General features: G+C 39.2%; 1 protein-coding gene across 2 annotated transcripts in view; it reads right to left on the bottom strand.

Annotated features, from left to right (window-relative positions):
* The window catches only part of MDFIC2 (MyoD family inhibitor domain containing 2), a 125,779-nt gene that overhangs the window by 97,794 nt on the left and 6,090 nt on the right, over positions 1-21,895 (bottom strand). Inside the window, exons 2-4 of one of the 2 annotated variants that reach the window (XM_084764919.1) lie at positions 19,898-19,954; positions 17,545-17,632; positions 12,816-12,903 (exon numbers count right to left, since the gene is read on the bottom strand). In XM_084764919.1, the coding sequence (XP_084621045.1) occupies positions 12,816-12,903; positions 17,545-17,622 (166 nt within the window). In that variant the 5' untranslated portion in view covers positions 17,623-17,632; positions 19,898-19,954. Of the gene's footprint in view, positions 1-12,815; positions 12,904-13,504; positions 13,593-17,544; positions 17,633-19,897; positions 19,955-21,895 lie in introns of those variants that run through there. The other variant, XM_084764920.1, reaches the window with a different exon arrangement.

Below are 21,895 nucleotides of genomic sequence, written 5' to 3'. Positions count from 1 at the left end.
AATCCTGTATTTATTGATGGAGGAAGTTACTCATGCTAATTTTTGAGTCAGAAAATTGTTATTAATGCATTGCTTAGTCAGACTTTTAAAATGACACACTTACACGTGTGGGTACACCTTACACAATTTAAAGTATGTCGAAGGTACATGGAACTACTATTCCTTTTGTGGAGAAGGTATAAGGTCTGTAGCATTTGTAGATGATAGGACTTGTAGCAATTTTTGCCATTTGCATTTTATAATTTTTTTCTGAATCAAATAAGCATGGCGTACATGAAATAATACACGTAGAGTTACATGTTAGAAATTCTAAGCGAATCACTGGTAGAATCTTGAAAATACCTTTCATATTCCATTCTTATTTTCTAGTCCATGATTAAAGTCTCAGGGCTGGCCTTCTCTTCTGAGTCAGTCTTGGTCGCTGTTGCCCCCACGGCCAAGATCCCAACCGGGAAATCACTCCTCCTTCTCCATGGATGCTATATGTGCTTCCGAAGACTGTCGATTTACGCATTGATCCTAAAGCACAGAACAGGGTCTCCTCTCTGTAGGACCTTCATGCCTTCCTGTCTGTAAACCCAGGCATAGATGATGACATCTGTAGCATCCAGTGTGTGTCTACAGCCTGCCTGGTACTGAGAGCGTGTCATGACACGGCCAAGGTCTGTTTCAGCTACTGCGTCACACGTACCTACTCAAGCATGGCTACTGACCTCTAGGCACAGGGCACACCTCAGACTTGTGTTGCGTTTGCTCGCTCAGTCATCACATTCCACCAGTTTAGACCATTACCAGATAGGGATACTGTATGTGTGGCTTCCCTTTGAGTGAAATACTCCATATTTCTCATTTTTTGGTTACAGTCTTTCCTATTTAGATTCCTCTAATTTCTTTGGCTCTAGTAGCTTATTATTTCTGAGTACTTGCTATGACCCCAGCTTAGTCAGGTAGCTCCAGCAGAGAGATTAGATAATCAAAATATACCCAACAGCTCTCTTTCAATTAAATCACAAGAATTAGTGATTTCTTATAATTGTGTGTGAGAGTGATGAAGACCAGACTTCTGTCATAGAGTCAGTTATATCACAGAACTTATATTTGATGCCTTGGCTTAGAACCTAAAGGCTTTTTAGATTATGAGAGCTGGCCTCTGGATCTTTGAACATTAAGAACATGCTTACTTTGAAAACTCCTATGAATTCTGTCCTATAAATACACTATGTCTTCAACTTGTGTTATTAAAGGCAAAAAATAGCATCCTTGGCACTACTTCCTCCATCACTAAATAATTTACATTTATTTAGGAATGTAAACTAACTTTATTATTACCTACATACTTATCTTTTTTTCCCCCATCTTACCACTTTAAAGGAAACTATTAGTTGTTATTTTTACATGGCTAGATGATAAAGCACATTAAAAATTCTTTTGTGAGATATAAGAAATCTAATTAACTTTCAAATTGTTTCTGTTGTTTTAAAGTGTCTGCTTATGATAGCTATTTTCATCTCAACCTGATAAGTCCATTAATAAAGAAAACAAGGATGCGCCCATCTTTTCATTTCAGAGAGAAGTCTGTCTGTCTAAAGAGTTGAGTGTCCTCCTATAGCCTAGTGAGTGGGACTTCGTTCTGAAAAAGACCTGTCCAAATTAGTTTTGTACATGCCACTGTGTTTCAAGTGCAGCTAACTGAACCTGTGCTTGCGTGATTCCTGGTGACTGGGACATACTGCCAGTATTTCTTTCCTTTAGCTGAATGCTAAGTTCCTTGAGCATCCGAAGTGTTGTGTGTCTTCCTGGTGTAATTCTGTGATGAAAACATTTGCTGATTTGATTTATGTAATTTCATATATTTTATAAACTAAATTCTGCTTCTACAGTAGGAATAAGTTATCCCATCATTCTAGACATGCACACATTGAGCTGAGAAAATAGCTTTAAGGTACAGGAGAAGGAAGTGCCTTTTCTTTTTATTAATATGTGGTGTGAATACAGAATGTGTTCCAGTTTTTGTTGTCTAGAGGAGTTTATTTATATGCTCTTATTTATTATCATTTACCTAGTAAGGCAGTTTTTTATGTACATCTTCTCCTGTCAGGGGCATTTGCATGTGTACATGTAAAGGTCAGAAGCATCAATCTTCAGGTAGCATCTACCATTCCTTTGAGACAGGATCCCTCCCTGGGCTGTACCTTTGCCATGAAGGACAATCTGGCTGCCCCCTGAGTTTACAGGGATCCTCCTGTCTCTGCCTGCCCCCTTGCAGTACTAGGAGTACTGAGTTTCCTTGTTCTACCTGCTTCTTTGTGTGAGCTCTAGGGATGATCTGCATCAAACTTTCATACACACAGCCAGATGCTCTAATGAACCATCTCCCTAGCTCTGTGAAGTGTATTAATTTGATGAAATTTGGACACGAGATGTTTACATGTATCTTTTTGTACATCTGGATGAAATCTGGTTTCCTGTCATTGCTCCTAAAGTGTCTATCTAGGAGCATATGGAGCCAAGTATTGTGGTGTACACCTGGCATTTGAGCACTTGAGGTGGGCAGACCATGGGGCCATGGTCAGCATAGGGTACAAACAACTCCAGAAGCAGCAACAGAAGGTGAAAAAGAAGTAAGTGGTACGCAAACAAGGAGCTACAGGACAGGTCATGTTACCTGTAACTGGAGACTAGAATTTGTCAAATATCACCCTCACCTTCTACAGTGTTTCTTCTCCTTTTAAAAGCCATCCTGGCATGGGGAGATGGCGAAGTATGAAGACCATTGGTGTCTAATGTAATATGATGCCTCTGTGAGTTGCCCCTTCTACTTTCTAGAAGTTACACATGAGCAAAACTACTGTCATTGCCCTTGCTTTTTGTCTCTTCTGTACATTTACTTCCTGACAGGCTTAAGTAATGTCTAAAATGGTTGAAATGGTTGATGCCGCCTACAGAGTGATGACTTCATTTCCTCTTTTCACGTTCCTCCTCCCTCTTTTTTTTTTTTTTAAACTAATGGTCTGGTGAACACCTCATGTAGGTGCCATTTTATTAGGAAGTATTCCCTCTAAATGTGTCTCAGAAGCTGAAAGAAATGGGCCATAATCATATAAATGTAAAGTGTCTTTGTAGAATTTACCAGAAATGGAATGTCCTTATCCCTGAGGCATAGAATATAAGAGACTTTTCCCCCTGCCTGGGAGATTGTTCTTTTCTACCAATGTTGATTAGGTATATCACATCAGTGACTGTTGTGGCACACACACACACACACACACACACACACACACACACACACACACACAGTCTCTGTTAGAAGGTGGAAATCTCCCAGGTTGTGCTTCTCTATCGTTTTCTCCTTCCTATTGAGATAAAATGGACGGACTCCCGGTCGGTATGGATTGTTTCACTCCTAGTTCATAAAACTGCAATTAATAATGACGAACTCAGATCATTCTGGATTTGATGTATTGCCCTATCCTCGTTGAAGGAGAGTCTTTAAATCTGCAGCTGAGCAACTTATGGGACTTCACACTGATTAATTTCATCTGGTCAGGGTCTCGAGGCTGACATGGCATCTTCTCAGCCATGCACGGGAATCAACGTCATCATTTTCCATGAAATGAACTTACTCCTTTATAGGCTTAATGGGGACAAAATTTCAGCCGTCAGCTGTGGATGTGCCTTTGGGATTTAATTTGTTGATCTCAGGGAGCATAGAAGAGCTCGTCCTTTCTTGAACTTTCTAAACATAAAATTATTTGATGTTTGAATTTTGGTAGAAGGGCCAACTCATGTAAAGCAAGCAGTCGTCCTTTCTGAAATGTTTAGTGTTTTATCACCAGCATGTCAACAACAGCAACTACAATCACAACAACTTCTCCACAAAGAGAGAGATGCTGGGAATCCACTCATCATGGGAGACACTCTTAGAGTTATTATGATAGGAAGCAGCACAGATGTTTTTATTCTGTTGATGCTATAATCCATTCTCTCTGAAAAAGCATCTACCTGATCCTGTCTGTCAAGTCTTTGCTCAGCAGATGGGGTACTTTTGGCTGCAGATGTTGATCTTCCTTTCTGGGGATGTGGAGTCTAAAGACAGGAGGGGGTCTGAGAAGACAGAACTTAATATAGAGGTCATTTATTTGGGGAATGGGGTCTTGGACATATTGTCTCACGCTCAAGCTCACCAGAGTCAAGGTTTGTTCTCCTCGTACACGGACCTCAGCTTTCCTTCTGGGCTGTGAGTCCCTCTCCTGCCTTCAATCAATTCCATTCTCAATAATGTGACTACAATCCACACCCTTAGCATTCCACTCAATAAATGATGAGATTCTCTCTTGACTTTGCTTGGATCTTGGAAGGCAACCTGCCAACCATTGGTAGCTCTTTATGGTCTTAAGAAATAAAACACAAAGGCATGGTTTTTTAATTATACTATGGAGCCTATCATTAGTAGGCATCTCCAAGATGAGCACAATCCACAGCCTAGGAGAATGTCCATGCTGTGAGCTCCCCACCCACATCCACAGAGCACCGGTCCTCTGGCCTGCAGATGTTTCAATCACTCATTTCCTCAAGTTTTGACGCATGACATATTTACCCTGCTCTGGTAGCATCAAGCTTGTGATTTCTTCTCCTAAAATTTCTATTTCATTTCCACTACTTCTACAAGAACAGGGGTCCATATCTTTCATGCCTGAGTGGACTCTAAATGAGTTTTTTTCCGTATCTGTATAACTTAACATCTCCTAAGTTCTCAGCTCACTCAGGACGTTTCTCATTATTATGCTAATACCATGCTGTTTTTATTATTTTTTCTACTTTTACATATGCATTTATATTATTACACATATATACAATAAACAACATATAGCAAGAAGGAAACAATTAGGAATTATATAAATGCTACATTCATAGTGTTTTGCCTATTTGTATTTGGCAACCTTGGAGAAAACATCTTTCCTATCTTTGTGAGTTTACACTCTGAATGTAAATCAATTTCTATCATATCCTATCTCTATCAACCTAAAAACTTCTATCTAGACCTAAAATCATCTTAACCCCTAAACAACTAAGCTTAATTGTAAAACTAAACTATTTGGTTTTCAACCCCATCAGGCACTTGAGAATGAATAAAATTAATTATCTTAGTAAACAGGAAGTGCAAGTTAGCAGCTTCCAAAGTGAGAAAATGACAGAGACAGTTTGCTGCCTGAACAGTCACCCAGAACTCTCTATAACATTGGAGCATCGTCTCACACACTAGTCTATTTTTATCACAAGAATATATATTCTAGGTTTAACAGATAGAAAAGATTCTATAGATAGATAAGATAAAATAGATAAGGTCTTTAAAAACCTCATGGACCTACAGAATATGGCATTTAAAAATGTTTTTATTATTTTAAAGATTCTTTAACAATAAGACAGGTTAACTCCTGGCAACACCTAGCCTATTTCAAAGAAGATGGTGACATCAAAGAACCTCCTTATGGAGATGGCTTCAAATGTGGTAAACCAGGCACTGAGAAAAAAAATGGCCTCATTTCTGCTACGGATAGAATTCTGTCTAAAAGTGGGCAAACTTGGATGCAGGCAGAGTCGATGGCCAAACTCTGCCAAGACATGGTAACCAAGTCCTCAGCAGTTCCTGCTTCACAAATATGTCTGCCAGATATACTGGACCAGCAGGCTGAACACTCAGGATGTTTCTAAGGCTGCTTACCCCTGAATTGCTCCCCCCGTACCATTCACTCTCTTTCCTCTAGCCATTTTCCCTGTCATTCTTCTCTTTTTCATTCTCTAAGCATTACTATGATGTCATCACAACTGAGGAAGCAGCACTAGACTCCCTTCCTTCTGGTGCCTGGCGTAGAGACATCAGGCTGTTCTCTCAGCCCAGGTTCCTCATATCTTTGCTCCCTCTTTCCTCCCCCACGTTGATTATTTTATCATTTTCCTGTTGCCATCTTTTGTTATATGAGGTTCTGAGCAATTACCTGTGGGAAATGTTCTTCACCCCATCTTCCAAGCTTTAAATATATTATCCCTAAAACTTTGCTGGGGTAAAAGAGAGAGAGAGAGAGAGAGAGAGAGAGAGAGAGAGAGAGAGAGAGAGAGAGAGAGAGAGATGGTAATAAGGTCCTGAGCAACTATGGGAACTTTGACCTTTGCCCTTCTCAATCTCGAAAATCAGAATCTTCAGAAACTACATTTCTTTGCCTGTTCTTCACAATTCTGCTATCTCAAAATAAAACAGATAAAGACTAACATAGCCCCTTTTCATGTTATTTATGTGACTTCCAAGGACATGTTTTCTTGTCTGATTTTCCCTATAAGCTACACTTGAAAACAAAACATTATACTGTAATCTTTTCTATACCAATATTTTGCTTATCACATAAAAATAATAGCAAATGATTCTAGCCAGTGTTTACAGAATAAAATGTATCTCAAGATAGGCTATTCACAGAAACTAGCATTTAAATTGGGCAGAGACTGGAAATCTGGATTTTGGTGAAAAATCTCCTGACTGGTAAGGATTACGTAATAGTAACCACAGCAACAATTATAATAATAGTCAGAGACCATGTATGACAAAGGAAGCCAGGTCTTTAGTCTAGATATTAAAAAAGAAATAGCCTTTTTGAAATGGGAACTATCTGAGTGAGAGAGCTAGTCTGGATTGATTTTTGTGTCTTAAAATACTACACCTAGACATATGAGCTTTTTTGAAAGCAGAAAGTTTATTTTTGCACGTTTCCTTACCAAGCCTTTTGTGCATAAGCTCAAGATGTGCCTAATCAAATGGGTATTAAATTGAATAAAATTAATATTTTGGAATAATTTTAATATTCATGATCTGAAGTTGACTTTTGAACAAATGAGCAAATCGCCTTCGATGGGAGAGAGGCCCTTTATGAATGCTGATGCGTGTAGCCTGTTCCTTTGCTCCTGTCGCTGCAAATAAATGCAGAGTTGAGGCAATTGGCACCCCTTTGCATTGCTTCAAATGGAGAACTTGGGAAATGTGGACTTGGCAGCCACTGTGGTATTTTTTGAATAGTTGAAATTATTAGTCTCTAGTTTTGACTGAATGATAACCTGCGTGTTCAAGAGTCCATATCTCTGCTGGTTTGTGCTGAGGGGACACTGGGATGAGTTTCCCCCTTCTGCTCGTGACAGCTGCAGAGAGGCAGCTCCTCTAACACAGTTTCTGGTAAATTCTCTCCTAAGGGCTGGGCTATAGTTCTCTAGTCTCCATTCTCTCTTCTGTCTTCTACTGTGACTTTGCCTAAGTGAATTAATATGCACATCTATGTGAGTGGCCGTGGATAGAAAGGTGGGCAACTCTGCCCATGGAGCAAATGTTTACAGAAAACCAGTTCTCAGGAAATTATGATTGTAAATAGTTGGAGATGCAAACTCTGAAAACTGAGCTCACAGCTCGGCAACCTGCCCATTGAAATGGACCAACAAAACCTGTTTCTTTTGTCATGCATGGCGTTCAATTGTTGTTGTTGTTGTTGTTGTTGTTGTTGTTGCTGCGGCTATCATTACTTATTCCTTAGCAATCAGGAGATTTTCTTCCATCAAAATCCAGATTTCCAGTGTGTCTCCTGAGAATCAGGAGACACTCTAAGAAATTGTGTGCAATTCAAACACTGGCGGTGCTGTGATTTTAAACTGTAAATGGCCACAATTTCAGGGCTCCTATCCCTTTATCTGGATGTTTCTCATCTGTATCAAATGGTGTAAGGTACAAGCACTGAAATGCTTACCCAGAATGCTCCCTGACTTAATGGGGTATTGCACACCATCCTATTCCACCCATAATTTCCACCCCAATTTCTATGTTATATCAATTTCTCCTCCATATAGTTTTTCACATCAGGGTCTATTTTCTCCCTGTGCTTGTTATGAGTTTTATCCAGATCTTGCTTTCCTAACTTTGGACTGCTGATAGGATTTATCCTTTACTGTTCTGCCTCCTCCTCTTCTTCTCTTACCCCATTCTGAGCCCTACATTTCAATATGCTGGTTCGTATTCTCAGACCAGGAGGGCAACGTGGAGTCAGTACCTATCTATTTAAACCAAGTTGCAACTCAGCTAATATCCCCCTTCATTTGGTTGCTGCACAAACAAATAACCAGCGACAATGCGCCAAAGTGCTACCTTCTAGCCTCCCTGGTAGTGTGGCTCCCAGCAGTGCTTCATTTTCCTCACATGGTGACTACTCGTTGCCGCCTCCCTGAGTCTACTCTTTTAGGGAAGCAGATGGCCTTCTTTCGCTGCTTTACCTTGCAATAATTGTCCTGTTCTCTCATTACCTCAGAACAAGGATTCCCAAAGGGTGGGACCTAGAAGTCCCATTGCAAAGTAAGTTCTCCTGTTCTTCAGGGTGTTTCCTATGGCTCCACCTGTATCCTGAGTTACTTCTATTAGGATCCAGGAAGCAGCGATACAGAGATACATAGGTGGATAGAAAATTGGATGGGTGGATGGATGGATGGATAAATAGATAGATAGAAACGGAAGATAGATATAGATGATAGATTAAATAGATAGACAGAGATAGAGACAGATGATAGATAGAATGCGTGCATGGGTAAGGGATAGCTATATACACAGGTAGGTAGGCACATAGACAGGTATATATGTATTGTGAAAAAAATATAAAAGATAGACTCTGACAGATGATAGAAGATAGATAGATAAGTGATAGACAGAAAGAAAGATACATAGATACATAGATGGCGGAGAGACAGAGATAGTGGAGTATGGATGTGAGTTGATGGATACATAGTTAGCTCAGCAAGTATACGGCAGGTACAGATAGGTGATAGAAGATGAATACGTAGATGGATAATTGATAGGTAGATGGACATAGAGAGAGCTAGGTAGGTAGATGGTAGGTTCATGGATATTAACTCATAGACGCCCAGCTAACTTAGTCTGAACTCGGGGAAGTCTCGCATTTGTGGGTAGCACAACTGACATCCATAGATTTTTTAGCTGGTCTGAGAGATGAGAAAATAAGTTCAGTTTGTGTTAAAAAAAAATTAGTGCATTTCAAGTGGTATCACTCAAGCACTATTTATCCTAAGGATTGATGATAGCCCTGGGTATGGCTTTCCTAAGGTCTTTGACGTCGGGTTGGAAGCTGTCAAGCCCATGACCCATGTAAGAAAGGGTCCAGCAAGAGCAGTTGACCTTTCAGTCAAAATCAAGACATCAAACCATTAACTCCTGGGATGCAGTGTGTTTCTTTGTACTGGCCTCTGTCATCCTCATGCCTTCTCTCCCATAATGGTACAGTTAGTAGATGCTGGCTTAGACTACATGGAATGCAGTCATGTCTGAGGATGACATTTTAGAGCTGTTCCAGTCTGCAGCACGGTGGTGTCTAGCCCTGGTTGTATGCTCACTAAAGTCATATACTCTCTGGATAGGCTGTGTTGACTACTCCAATGAGCACTTGTGTCAGCCCTGCTCACACAATGAGGAGTATTTGCCGAGAAGTCTGGAGTTTAGAAACAGAGGCACTGCTCAGAGAGAAGCTTTTATGTTATACACTAAAGGGAAAAAAAATCTTTGCTGAGCAACTTGAAGCATGTTTTTCATTCTCATTAAAATAGGGTGGTAGGGGAGAGGTGGATTTTGATTGGACAGAGTTGGGGAGCTATTATGATAAAATATAATAATACTAATTAAGGATAAATAATTAAGAGCTATGAGACAAGCATCTGAGATTCTGTTCGTAATTCATCAGCCCTGCAAGTTTGAGCATGACCTGGACATCTCTCAACCTTGGTTCCTCAGTCTATAAGATGGGAGCAACTCTATTGCACAGTAGGTTCTGTTAGGGAAGAAGTAAAAGAGCACAAAGAACCCAATAAAAGATGTGCAGCACTTACCAATACGGATGTTTCTAAGAGTAAACCAAACTCTCAAAAATACTGTTTTTCAGCCATGCTTTCAAGGGGGCAAGACGCGTACAAATCATAGACCCTTATTCTTTGTGCAATGCACACACTGTAGCCCAGGAAGGAAACTAAGGCCTGTGCTGGTGAAAAAACAAATATGGCCAAAGCTGGAAAGCAGATGAGCTGAGACTTAAAGCCATGGATGCCTGGCTTCTGCCTGCCAATGCTATTAGTCTCCCCACCTCCCCCCGCCTCCATCTATACACTTTTTCTTAACAGCAAAAATGAAAGACATTTATGTTCGAAACTAACTCATCCTGATAATTCCCAATTAAGATGTTGTCATCTAGCATCTGGCTCCATTTCCTTTTATGAAATATTGTAAACATAATTTGAGTATAGCTTAAATGAAGTGTCCAAATGGGATAAAAACAGGTCACCTGGGAAATTAGATTTTATAGATTACAAGAATTCAATGCCTAAGTTGTACTTAATGGGCATATTTTTTAAAAAGAAAATTCTTCGGAAATGATTGGTCTATCAGTTTCACCATTATTTTTATATAAGTCTATAGCATGGAGCAATTAAAATAAAAATAAATAATATGAACTTCATGATATGCAGCAGCGAAAAGCAGCTTCTGAGATTCACAAGAAAACCTTCGACACAAGTTCATATTTTTCCCCTTTACTTTTTCTTTTAAAAATTCTGTAGAAAAAAAATTGGATAAAAAGAAAAAGAAATCAGATAATTTTTTAGCCCTCAAATTTTTGAGGAAGAGATTTCAAAAATACTTTATATGAGTATTCTGGAGATGCAATCTTGTGTGTGTGTGTGTGTGTGTGTGTGTGTGTGTAAAGATATGCATATGAGTACTCATGCTTACAAACATGTTTGTGACAGAGACAGAGAGGGGGTGGAGGAGAAGGAGAAATAGACAGAGAGGTGGTAGGAGAGGACAGAGAGAAGAGGGGGGAGAGAAAGAGGGAGAAGAAGGAGGTTGAGAGTGAGAGGGGAAGAGAACAGAGAGGGAGAGGGAAGGAGCGAATGGGAGAGGAGAGGAGAGGTAGTAAGAGAGGGAGAGGGAAGGAGACAGAAAGAGGGAGAAAATGGAGGGAGAGAGAGGGAGAGAGAATGAGACAGAGACTGAGACAGAGAGACACAAAGAGACGGAGACAGAGATAGACACACACACACACACACACACACACACACACACACACACAGAGAGAGAGAGAGAGAGAGAGAGAGAGAGAGAGAGAGAGAGAGAGAGAGGATGGATGGATGGAGATTGGAGCCAAGAGTTGATGGGTATCTTCTTCAATTACTCTGTGCCTTAATTTTGAGACAGGGTCTCTCGAGGAACCTGGTTCCACACATCTGCTGTGGCAAGCAGTCTTCAGGGACCCTCCTCTTCTTGTATCCCCAACATTGAGATTGCAGGCATTTGGCACCATGCCTGGCTTCTTATGTAGGTATCAGAAATCCAAACTCAGGTTCTCCTGGTTCCCTGGCAGGCAGTTGACTTCTCCCTTGCCCCCTGAAATAAAGCCTTTTACAGAGAGGGACCCTCCCTATTAATTGACTATTGACCAATGGGGCAAAAGAAATTATTATTATTTTTAGATGAATGATTTTAAAATGAGGGTGGATGATATAAGCATAAGAGTTACTGGTGGGAAATTACTTAAGCACAGTAAGAAGCCATCCTACTGTAGGATGCAGTAGGAAAGCGTAGATCTTAAGCTGACAGGGCACTGGACCATCTTTCCCCCTAGCCTGGCCAGGCCATGGTGAAGCTGGTGTACTGTCAAGTTCAATAACCTGGGATCCAGTCCCGGGTCTCACACCTCCTGATCTTGCAGGTTTAGGAAAGGCCCTCCGATGCTTTAAGGCTCAGTTTTCTTATTGGTGAATTATTGATAATAACTGCTTCATAGGTTGGTCAGGATGACTCAGCATAAGCACCAATAAATGCCTATAAACATGTCAGTGTGGCTAATGCCATCAGTACTGTCTGGGGCTTGTATCAACTTTTTAGCATATTCCTTAGACTCTCCCATGACATTACAAAGCAAAAACGGTTCCTTTGTAACCAAACAGCTTAATGGCGTCAAGAAGAAGACACATATGCCTACCTAGGTAAAGCATCAAATTGGTTTCCTTTAAGAGGCATAAAAACAAAAAGCCATAAAGACAAGCCTTCTAGTAAATAATCACAAGCTTAGACATATTTTCAGAAGTAACACTAATTTGTACTCATCAAAGGAGAACATATTGATTTGTGTGTGTATTTCAAGCAGTGCTCTTACGCATGCTGGGCCTGTGGTCGCAGCATCCTCCCCAGGGAAGGTGGCTTCTTTAACTGCAGTGAATGGTGATTCTATTTGTAGGCATTTTTTGCCTACAGCACACCCTGCTTGCTGTGACGATTATTTAAGCCTCAAATTACATGTCTTCTTGGAGGTAAGGAAAATGCATCTCCTGCCCCTCCCTCCAGGGCAGTGGTCCTCAGCCTTCCTAATGCTGCACCCCTTTAATTCAGTTCCTCGTGACCCACCTCCTGACCATTCTTTGTTGCTACTTTATAACTGTTATTTTGCTATTGTTTATGAAACAGAATGTAAATATTTAACTTACAACATATCAGATAGATGAGTCCCAAGAGGGGTCGCGGCCCACAGGTTGAGAACCACTGCTCCAGAAACTACTTATCATGGTAAGTCTTTCAAATTGTGGTATCTGCTTGCTACCACCCAAAGGCTATAGAACAGTTTCAATAATGAAGCTTCTCAGACTCCAGAACTCTGAGGACATGCTTGTCCCTCCCTAATTTGACTGGGAGCAAAAGCGCCGGTTTTTACAGCAGCAGAAACAAAACCCGGACTTACCTTCTTTCAACCAAGGAATGTGATTTTTGTCATTTTCAAAATGCTCTGCTGGTCTTACTTTTATCTTTTCCAACTCAGTTTCTGACATCTGAAGGGGGAAACAGAATTTGTGACTTTAAAAAAAAAATCCAGTGAGACCACAAATTGTGAGCACAATTTTATGTTTGGAGACTTGTGCCATATTATAGAAAATATCCTGTCTGTAGTTTTGAGACCACTGTCTGCTGCATCCTTACCTTTGATCCACTTGTGTTACTTTAAAACGCCGACACTGAGAACTGAACTGTGTATGGCACAGTATTTCATTGCTCTGCAGCAAAGCCTGTTGTAAGATCTTAGAGCTTTTGGACATTAAAAAAAAAATGAGTAACAGATTTCTAACTAGACTTGGCTTGGTCACAAATAAATAAACATTTGGTTACTGTTTAGTTTCTTTTAGTGCCATATAGATAAGCATGCTAAAAAGTAAAATACAAAGATAGAGAAGGCAATCACACATAATAGGATCTCTTCAGGAATTTATTTACGCTCGAAGCTAGCTAAGGTGAGCCCGTGAAGCTGGCTGTCCAGGACACCTCTTGTGCATCTTCAGAGCACAGCACTTGACTTGCAGTGCTTGCTTGCTTGCTTGTTACGAAGGCTCTCCTTCCTCAGCACTGGGGGGTCGGGGGGGGGTACTTACCGCTTACCTGTGTATTGCAAAAGGAGGAAGACCGAGGTATGGGACTGGGGTGCAGTGTGCTGCAGCCTCCCTTGTCTCTGGGTGTCCAGCATCCCTCTACCCTGCTACCCTGGCAGAAATGAGCAGAGAGGCAAAAACACTCCCTCCCTGGGTGGTGCTAGATTTGTCTGGCTGCCAGAAGCATCCAACTTGCGGCTGAGAGTTGTTGATTTTTTTTTTTTCAAGGTAATATAAAGCCTGTGGTTTGAAACAATAAAGCCTCCTCCAAGCTAACACTTATTTAAAATGACACTCTACCAAATAGGCTAAGAACAATGAATTCCTTTCAAATGGCCCCAGTGACTTCCATCCCCTTCCCTTCCCACCCACCATTCATTACTTAGCATTAATATTAAAAGGTGCAGAAAGAAAATTGTGATTATACACAAAATATTTGGATTAAAAGAGAGACCTCTAAAGCTGAATTCCCCAGATGTTAACTCTCTGGCTGCTGTTTAAAAAAAAAAAAAAAAAAAAAAAAAAAAACTTTCTTTTCTAACATTTTATAAGCAATAAGGAAACATTGAATTTTTTTATTTTATCATTTGGAGATACTCTTAAAAGAATTTGAAATGACGTTCCAAGGAGCATTGAACATTAGTCATCACATTCTTAGGTAAGGACAACACTGTTTTTAATGAAAGATAAAAACCTAAACATGTAGCGCTTGAGTGTACGTGATAAATAATTCACCCTTCCTGAAAGATGACTCATTTTTTTTCCATTATGACAGTATTTGGTTTGTATCTAAAAGTGGTTGGCCCCCTCTGATATGTTTGCCTGACACAGATATTGTCTGATTATGTGGCAGGCATTTCTTCCACCATCCAAAGTTTATTTCTTCTTCTACTCTGCTTTCAGTCTTACAACCTTTAAAACTTCCTTGATCAGCTAATTTTCATGCAAATGCTACCTTTGGCTCCTTCCATTGTGTGTAAGATAAATTTCAGATTGCCCAGACAACCGAGAAAAAACATGAATGGTCAGGATTCTCTAGGTGATTTCTTCCCCAAGGCCCTGATTGATGAGAAAGGCCAAGCATTTGTTCCAACTTAATTACATGGCTGCTGTTTTGTCATTGACACTCAAAAATATTTGTTCATAATTTCTCTCACTTCCCCCTTGAAGGAATTTTGATATCGTTACATCTGGAAGTGGCTTTTCCTTTGTCTGATTCACTTAGAATTCTTGATATGATTGGTCTCCATTTGTCATGTTATAGGGATCAGAAGGACTTTTAATAACTAATAATCAGAGATTTTAAAGCAGTAAGAAAGAGCAGTGCAGGGGGTGAAGGAATCCAAGGTGAAAATATCCACACAGAGGCAATGCAGGACTAGGATAGGAGCAATGGGCTCCATCCTCACCACCCGTGAATTTTGGATTTTCCTTCCTGTTGACTTTTGTCATGCACCCACTCATCCATCCGTCTGTCTGTCTATCTATCTCTATCATCTATCTATCTATCTATCATCTATCTATCTATCTATCTATCTATCTATGTATCTATCTATCTATCTATCTATCTAATCTATTGGCAATGTCTTGTATCACCCAGTCTGGCCTCCAAGTTGCTATGTAGCTGAAGCTGAACTTGAACATCTGTATTTTTCTGTCTGGTGCTAGGACTAGATATGTGCACCGCCGCCACCACTAGTTTATGCCATGCTAGGAATCAAACTCAGCGCCTCACAAATGTGGCACAAGCACTGTACCAATCATTTTACATCCCAAGCATGAACACATTTTTAAGAGTCCTCTGTTCAAATGATGGTCATTGTGTCCATTTTGAGTCATGAGTTAAATTGTGTTACACCCAGGGATGCTGTCCCAAGGCTTCCTTTCCTTCCCAAAGTACATTTTCATTTTTACTTTCAGATAGAGATAAGGTGAACATTCTTTTGTAAGAGTTCCTTCTGTTTAGACCCAAGACTCCATGGTGCTATTTCCTGATCAAAATCCGATCCATAAATAGAATCCTTGAGGACAAGCTGTCCATCAGAAGGCAGATTTGGCCAAGAACAAAGCATGCAAGGTGATCACATTTCAAGCTCCAGTTCTGGTTAAAATAGAATTGAACGCATGAGCAAAGCTCCATTTTAAGAAGCAAAACCAACAACAACAACAACAACAACGTCACCTGTGACTTTTTTGACTGTTTAAGACGACCCCACATTATCATCTAGTGTTGCTAGGAAAGCAACAAATTGCATATTTAATACAGGTACAGTGTATACCTGTATCATCATCTTACAATTACTCAATTTGAGGACTATAATTTGTAGAATAGGGCCTGTAATAGCTACTCTTGGCTGTCAACTTGACTACATCTAAAATCAACTGAAACCCAAGCAGCTGGGCATGCCGATGTAGGGGTTACTTGATTGGGCCATTTAAGGGGCAAGGATCCATTTGGAGGTCTGTTGCCCACCCTAAATCTGGGCCAAACCTTATGGTGGCGGCTCACATAAAAGGGCACAGAAGAAGAGTCTTTGCCTTTTTGCCTTCACTCTCACTGGTAAGTCCATCCATCCTTCTGCTGAGGTAGTCCTTCACTGGAATTAGAGTACATGTCTTCAGGATTCTAACATGGACTGAGGACCAGCTGACACACCCAGTCTCATGGGTGGAACAACTACCAGATTGTTTTGCTTTTCCATTGGGAGGCAGCCATTTTTCGGCTGTCCAGACCACAGCCTAGGAACTACTCTAATAAACCATAGACATATGAATATATATGAGAATGTATATTCACTCTGTTAGTTCTGTCTCTCTAAAGCACCTTGATTTGTCAGAATCCTCTGAAGGTTTTGTGTAAATTGGGTCCACAACAAAACCAAGATGATATTGGAAGGTATGCTTCTTGGACAGTATACTTTACACTACAGATTATAATTGCTAGTATTTAGGATAATTCAGAAATGTTCAGTAGACACAAATATCTAATACATCCCACCAAACAGTGACTATTCAATAGTTCTCTTTGTGTTGTGGGTACGAGAATTCACACGGAGTGACTAAAGAATCGTCCAAAATGTCAAAGGAAAAAGCAAATGGCACATGAATGACTAAAATTCCCTGATTCCTTCATAGAATCTTAAGGGACAGAGAGAGTTAACATCACAGAACAAAGCAGAGCAACGGTTTAGAACATGCTTAGCCTATCAGAAGTGGAATGACACTCGGGGTGTAAAATGCCATGTTTTATCTTTCTTCCACGACAGATCGTTAAACAAAGATGCTTACCTTGACCAAATATTTTTATACATTAAAGCTATTTTTCTTAACTTGTACCATTGTTTATGACAAACCATGATATAAAAGTAACTGAACTTGACACTTACTTGGATGTTTACAATGAAGAATCACGGTTTCCCTGGGGCTTGTAGCATGCCATCTTTAACTACCATGCTCCCTTAGGGGAAGTGTTGCTGTACCTCAAGTCATGTGTAAGGCATATGTAGTCAACTCATGCCTGCTTTCTTCTTTCATGCCTCATCTGTTGTATACTACTATATAATGTTCTTCATACTTCGAAATGTCATAACCACATAAGGGATGTGTATCAGCTGATTTTCTAATGGAAAATTTGTTTTCTTTTTTTAACAATTTTTATTAAATGTTTTTACATATACATTTATATTATTACACATATATACAATAAACTATCTACAGCAAGAAGAACCACAAACCAATCAGGATATATATATACACATATGTGTGTGTGTGTGTGTGTGTGTGTGTGTGTGTGTGTGTGTATGTATATGTTTCGTTCATAGTGTTTTGGCTATTTATATTTGGCAGCCTTGAAGAAAACATCTTTCCTATCTTGGTGAGTATAAAATTCTGAATGTAAATCAATATCTATCATATCTCATCATTATCAACTTAAAACATCTATCTAGACCTAAAAGCAACTTAACTACTAAACAACTAAGCTTAATTATAAAACTAAACTATCTGGTCTTCAAGTCCATCAGAGACTTGAGAAGGAATAAGAATAATTACCTGAGTATACAGCAAGTGCAGGTTAGCAGCTTCCCAAATAAGAAGATGACAGAGATGGTTTGCTGGCTGAAGAGTCATCCAAAATTCTCTGTAATGTAGAGCATCATCTTCAGCTTTCTGGCCCAATATATCAGACAGACATATTTGTGATGCAGGAACTATTGAGGACTTGCTTACCCTGTCTTAGCAGAGTTTGGCCATCAGCTCTGCCTGTATCCAAGCTTGCCCATTTTTAGGCAGCAATCTGACTGTGGTAGAAACAAGGACATTTTTGTCCAGTGGCTTGTTGTCCACGTTTGAAGCTATCTCCATAAGGAGGTTCATTGATGCTCATCATCTTCTTTGAGGTAGGCTGGGTGTTGCCAGGAGTTAACTTGTCTCATTGTAAATGTATCTTTGAAATAATTTTTAAAAATCCTTAAATGCTATATTCTGTATGTCTCTTATGTTTTTGAAGACTTTATCTATTTTACTTTATCTTTCTATAGACTCATATCTATTTGTTATACCTAGGATGTATATATTCTTGTGATAAAAATATACTGATAATTGATATGGCCATGATTTGATCAACTAACGATTAACTTTTATAACTTACTTATCCTAAACAATCTACAATAGCACTTTAAAAATACTGGAAGTAAAATTTGTATTATAATTGAGTTACCAGAAAAAATTTTTTTAAAGGCTTTTAAAATATGTTTGCATTGTCATTATTTCAGATTGTCTTCCACCTTTCTTCATCCCAAAGACTGTTCTTCAGAATTTCTCGAGGTTCAAAACTTTTAGATTTTTTTATGCCCAAAGGTGTCCTTAATTTGTTCTCCTTCATGAAGAATATTTACTCTGGATATTGATTTTTTTTTCTTTTTCTTTTTTGGAGTCCTAGAACCTGAATTTAGGTCCCCATGAGTACTAAGCAAGCCTTTGGCTGCTGAACACTATTCCGAGCTGCTTCTCCTCCTGTGAAACAGTCTCACTGAGCTAGCTGAGCTGGCCGAGCTGGCCGAGCTGGCCTGCCACTCTCTCTTAGAATAGCAAGGATCGCCTACTTCTGCCTTTTGAGTAGCTAGGATTACAGGCCTGTGGCACCAGATCTTTTTAGATATTTAATTTTTGATGGTCAAGTATTTTTATTTTTCCTGATTGCTTGTTATTCCTTTTCAGTTTTTATTCTGTCTCTTTTCTGTGTTATATCAGTCACTTCACTGTTCCCTTATAGTTTTCCCTTTCTCATCTCTTGCTTCTTTCTTCCTCATCCTTTCTTTGTTCTCTGGGTATTTTTTTAATTGTTATTTTTAGTAGATTTATTATACAGTATGAAGTGGGGGCATCTTTCATTTTTAATTATGTTTCTATTGTGTTGCACTCAGCTGAGATATTAGGTTCTACTGTACATAAATATTTTTCAAAAAATAAAGAGCATTTGGCTAATTATTTCTTAAATACTGTTTTTTTTCTGTATGTGTCTGTTTGTTTGTCCTATTAGCTTTCTCTCTGGGATTCCAATTATATACATATTAGGCTTCTTGGTATTCTCATACAGGTTCCATTTTTTTCACTACCTCTCTTTATTTCTCAAATTAAATAACTTACTAATTTGGTTCTATGGCTCCTAACCTTTCCTTCTGTGGCCCCCTACCTACCATTAAAAACAAATGACATCATTTTTTTCTCTGTTTTAGAATTTCCCCCTAGTCTTTGGTATAATTTCTACATTTTGGTGCTTTCCCAATGTCATTTATTATCATCCCTTTTTCCTTTATCTTCTTTATTTTTACCTGTAGTTTAACATTGTTCTTTAAGGATTTTAACATTCTGGTCTTTAATTAACCACTTTTTGTTATTTGTTTACTTCTAAAATATGATGCATTTTCTTCATTTATCGAATGTCATTTTTTATTTGTATTCTGAACATTGTTGATAATGTGTAATCTGAACCACGCTGTACCTTTTTGACAAATATTGAACTTATCCTAGCAAGGTGAATTGATACTGTCATATTTCAAGCCTCTTGAGCATTGCTCTAGTATTTCATATTCCAAGTCCATTTAACTTCTTCTCTTGGTGCTGGGTCCAATACATGTTCTATGACATAGTTACAGTGGCAAAGTCATGTCCTTTCCTGGATGTCCACTCAATCCCCTAGAGCACAGTGCTTACAGGATTAGAAAGCAGTTCTCACCGTCATCACCATGGCATCTGCCCTCACAGATGCGACACTTTGCAATGTCTTCCTAAAGGCTTCATCACTTATATGAATACCCTGTCCTTTTATATGAGAAATCTGCCTCCTCTTTACCTCACAGGGCTGCAAACTCTAGATCCACGCTATAGACCGTTCACAACCTACCTCCAGTCTCCTTGTTCTTTCTTCAGCAGGTCTATGGTTCCACTTACGCTTACTTGCCTGTAGTGAAAGGAAATGATGCTAAGTTAAGAGCTGAAGTCAAATTATAGCTCATATTTTGTGTTTTCCAATAACAATCGCATCTTCATATGTTTAGGGCCATCTTATAACTAGAGGCATAAGCCCTGTGCCGTTTACTCCAGCATAACCAACCAGAGGATATGGTTTTGTAATTAAATGAAACCCCGAGCAAAGGGTGCTTCAGCTTTGGGATGCCAGTTCTGCCTTAAGTTGATAAAAGAATTAGTAGTTTGGAAAGTGAGCCCTTTTTATAATAAGTACCAAGAGTTGAGGTCCCAATTTAACCATAAATTATACATTAAATAAGAATAATTTTTTTCTTAAAATGTAGCATTTAAGCTACTCATCCCACCAAATTAAATTCTGAGAAAGAAGTAGCACAGTAAAAATGTAATTTTAAAAAAATGTGTCAGAATGGTTTAAATAGCGGGTGCTCATTTAAAAGGGACTTAGTGTATTATTATCTCATGCTTAATCTTGGAAATATTAAGATAATAAGATCCCTAGATAGTCCTTACTCTATTTCCTAGGACTTTAATGGATTTAAAGGGTTATGAAGCAATTCTCCCTCTCTCTCTCTCTCTCTCTCTCTCTCTCTATATATATATATATATATATATATATATATATATATATATATATACACATATATATATATATATTATATCTGTGTGTGTGTGTGTGTGTCTATTTGTTGGTAGTGAACCTATGGCTTACACATGGTAAATTCACACTCTACCACTGAGTCACAGCTTCAGTTCAGTAAAACTTACAGAAATTCTCTGCATGCCCCTGGTTATCAAAACATCAGTAACAGATTAAATCACTTACATAATGACCCTCAACTGAGGGACTGCCTCTGTCTTATTGACCTGTGCACATTTCTGTGAGGCATTTTTTTTTTTAGTGCTAATTGACATAAGATGCCCCACTCACTTTGTATGCCATAATTCCTAGGAATGTGAGACTGGACCATAGAGTTATGATAGCCGAGCAGCAGCAGGGAGAACAGGCCACTAAAGGGAATTCCTCCAAGGCCTCTTCTTTGCTCCCTGCCTTGAGTTCCTGCCCTGACTGACTTCCCTCAGTGATCCACTGTTGTCTGGAAGTATGAGATGAAATAAGCCATTTCCACCTCAAGTCACATTTGGTTAGTGTTTTATCTCAGCAAACAAACAAGCAGAAAGCCAATCAGAAGGCTCTCAACAAGAGGTGTCTTTTGTGGATGCAGCCAGAGAACATTAACATCCAGTTTAAGGGTTTTGAATTGAGGAATATAATAAGTGTGAAAGGGTTATCCCCAAAGCTAACAGGCATGTTCCACACATGAATGCTACCAATGACATGTGACCATCCCAGGCTATGCAGGGTAAAGGGATAAGCAATGCAGGATAGGTCTAATCTCAAAGGGTCCTTATAGATGAAAGAAACTGACACCTTGAATCTGAAAAAATGTATTTTCTATCATCCACAGAAATAAGCGCTGAGATGTTCAATTAACATCAGTTATAGAGACTAAATAATACATATGTACTCTGCATAAGTCTAGGATACATTAAGACTTTAAAAAACACATATAAAATCTAAGCCCTTTCTAAGAGCCAGGTAATTAGGAACGAACAGCACAGAACATTGTTCACTCTTCAAAATGTGGTTTCCTGAGTTAGTGTTCCAAATCACTTAACAATTACTTATTAATAAGGACGTATTGATTTACAAGATTATTACTCTGCAGTGTCTTTTGCTCCATTTTCAGTAATTACTTAATTATGTAAACTAATAGATATCATTGACAGTTATGAAGATGCTTAGAGCAACGTGCTATTTAAGCAGCATGCCCTGTCTGAAGAGATTAGCCTACTGTCACCATCTGGAGATGCAGGTGTTGGGGGTCACCTCTCTTGTCTGCCTGTCACCCCC

This window comes from Acomys minous, assembly GCF_964271855.1.
Source record: "Acomys minous genome assembly, chromosome: 17".
Taxonomy (NCBI): domain Eukaryota; kingdom Metazoa; phylum Chordata; class Mammalia; order Rodentia; family Muridae; genus Acomys; species Acomys minous.
The sequence above is the reverse complement of the archived record's forward strand: the minus strand, read 5'-3'. Positions and strand labels throughout refer to the sequence as shown.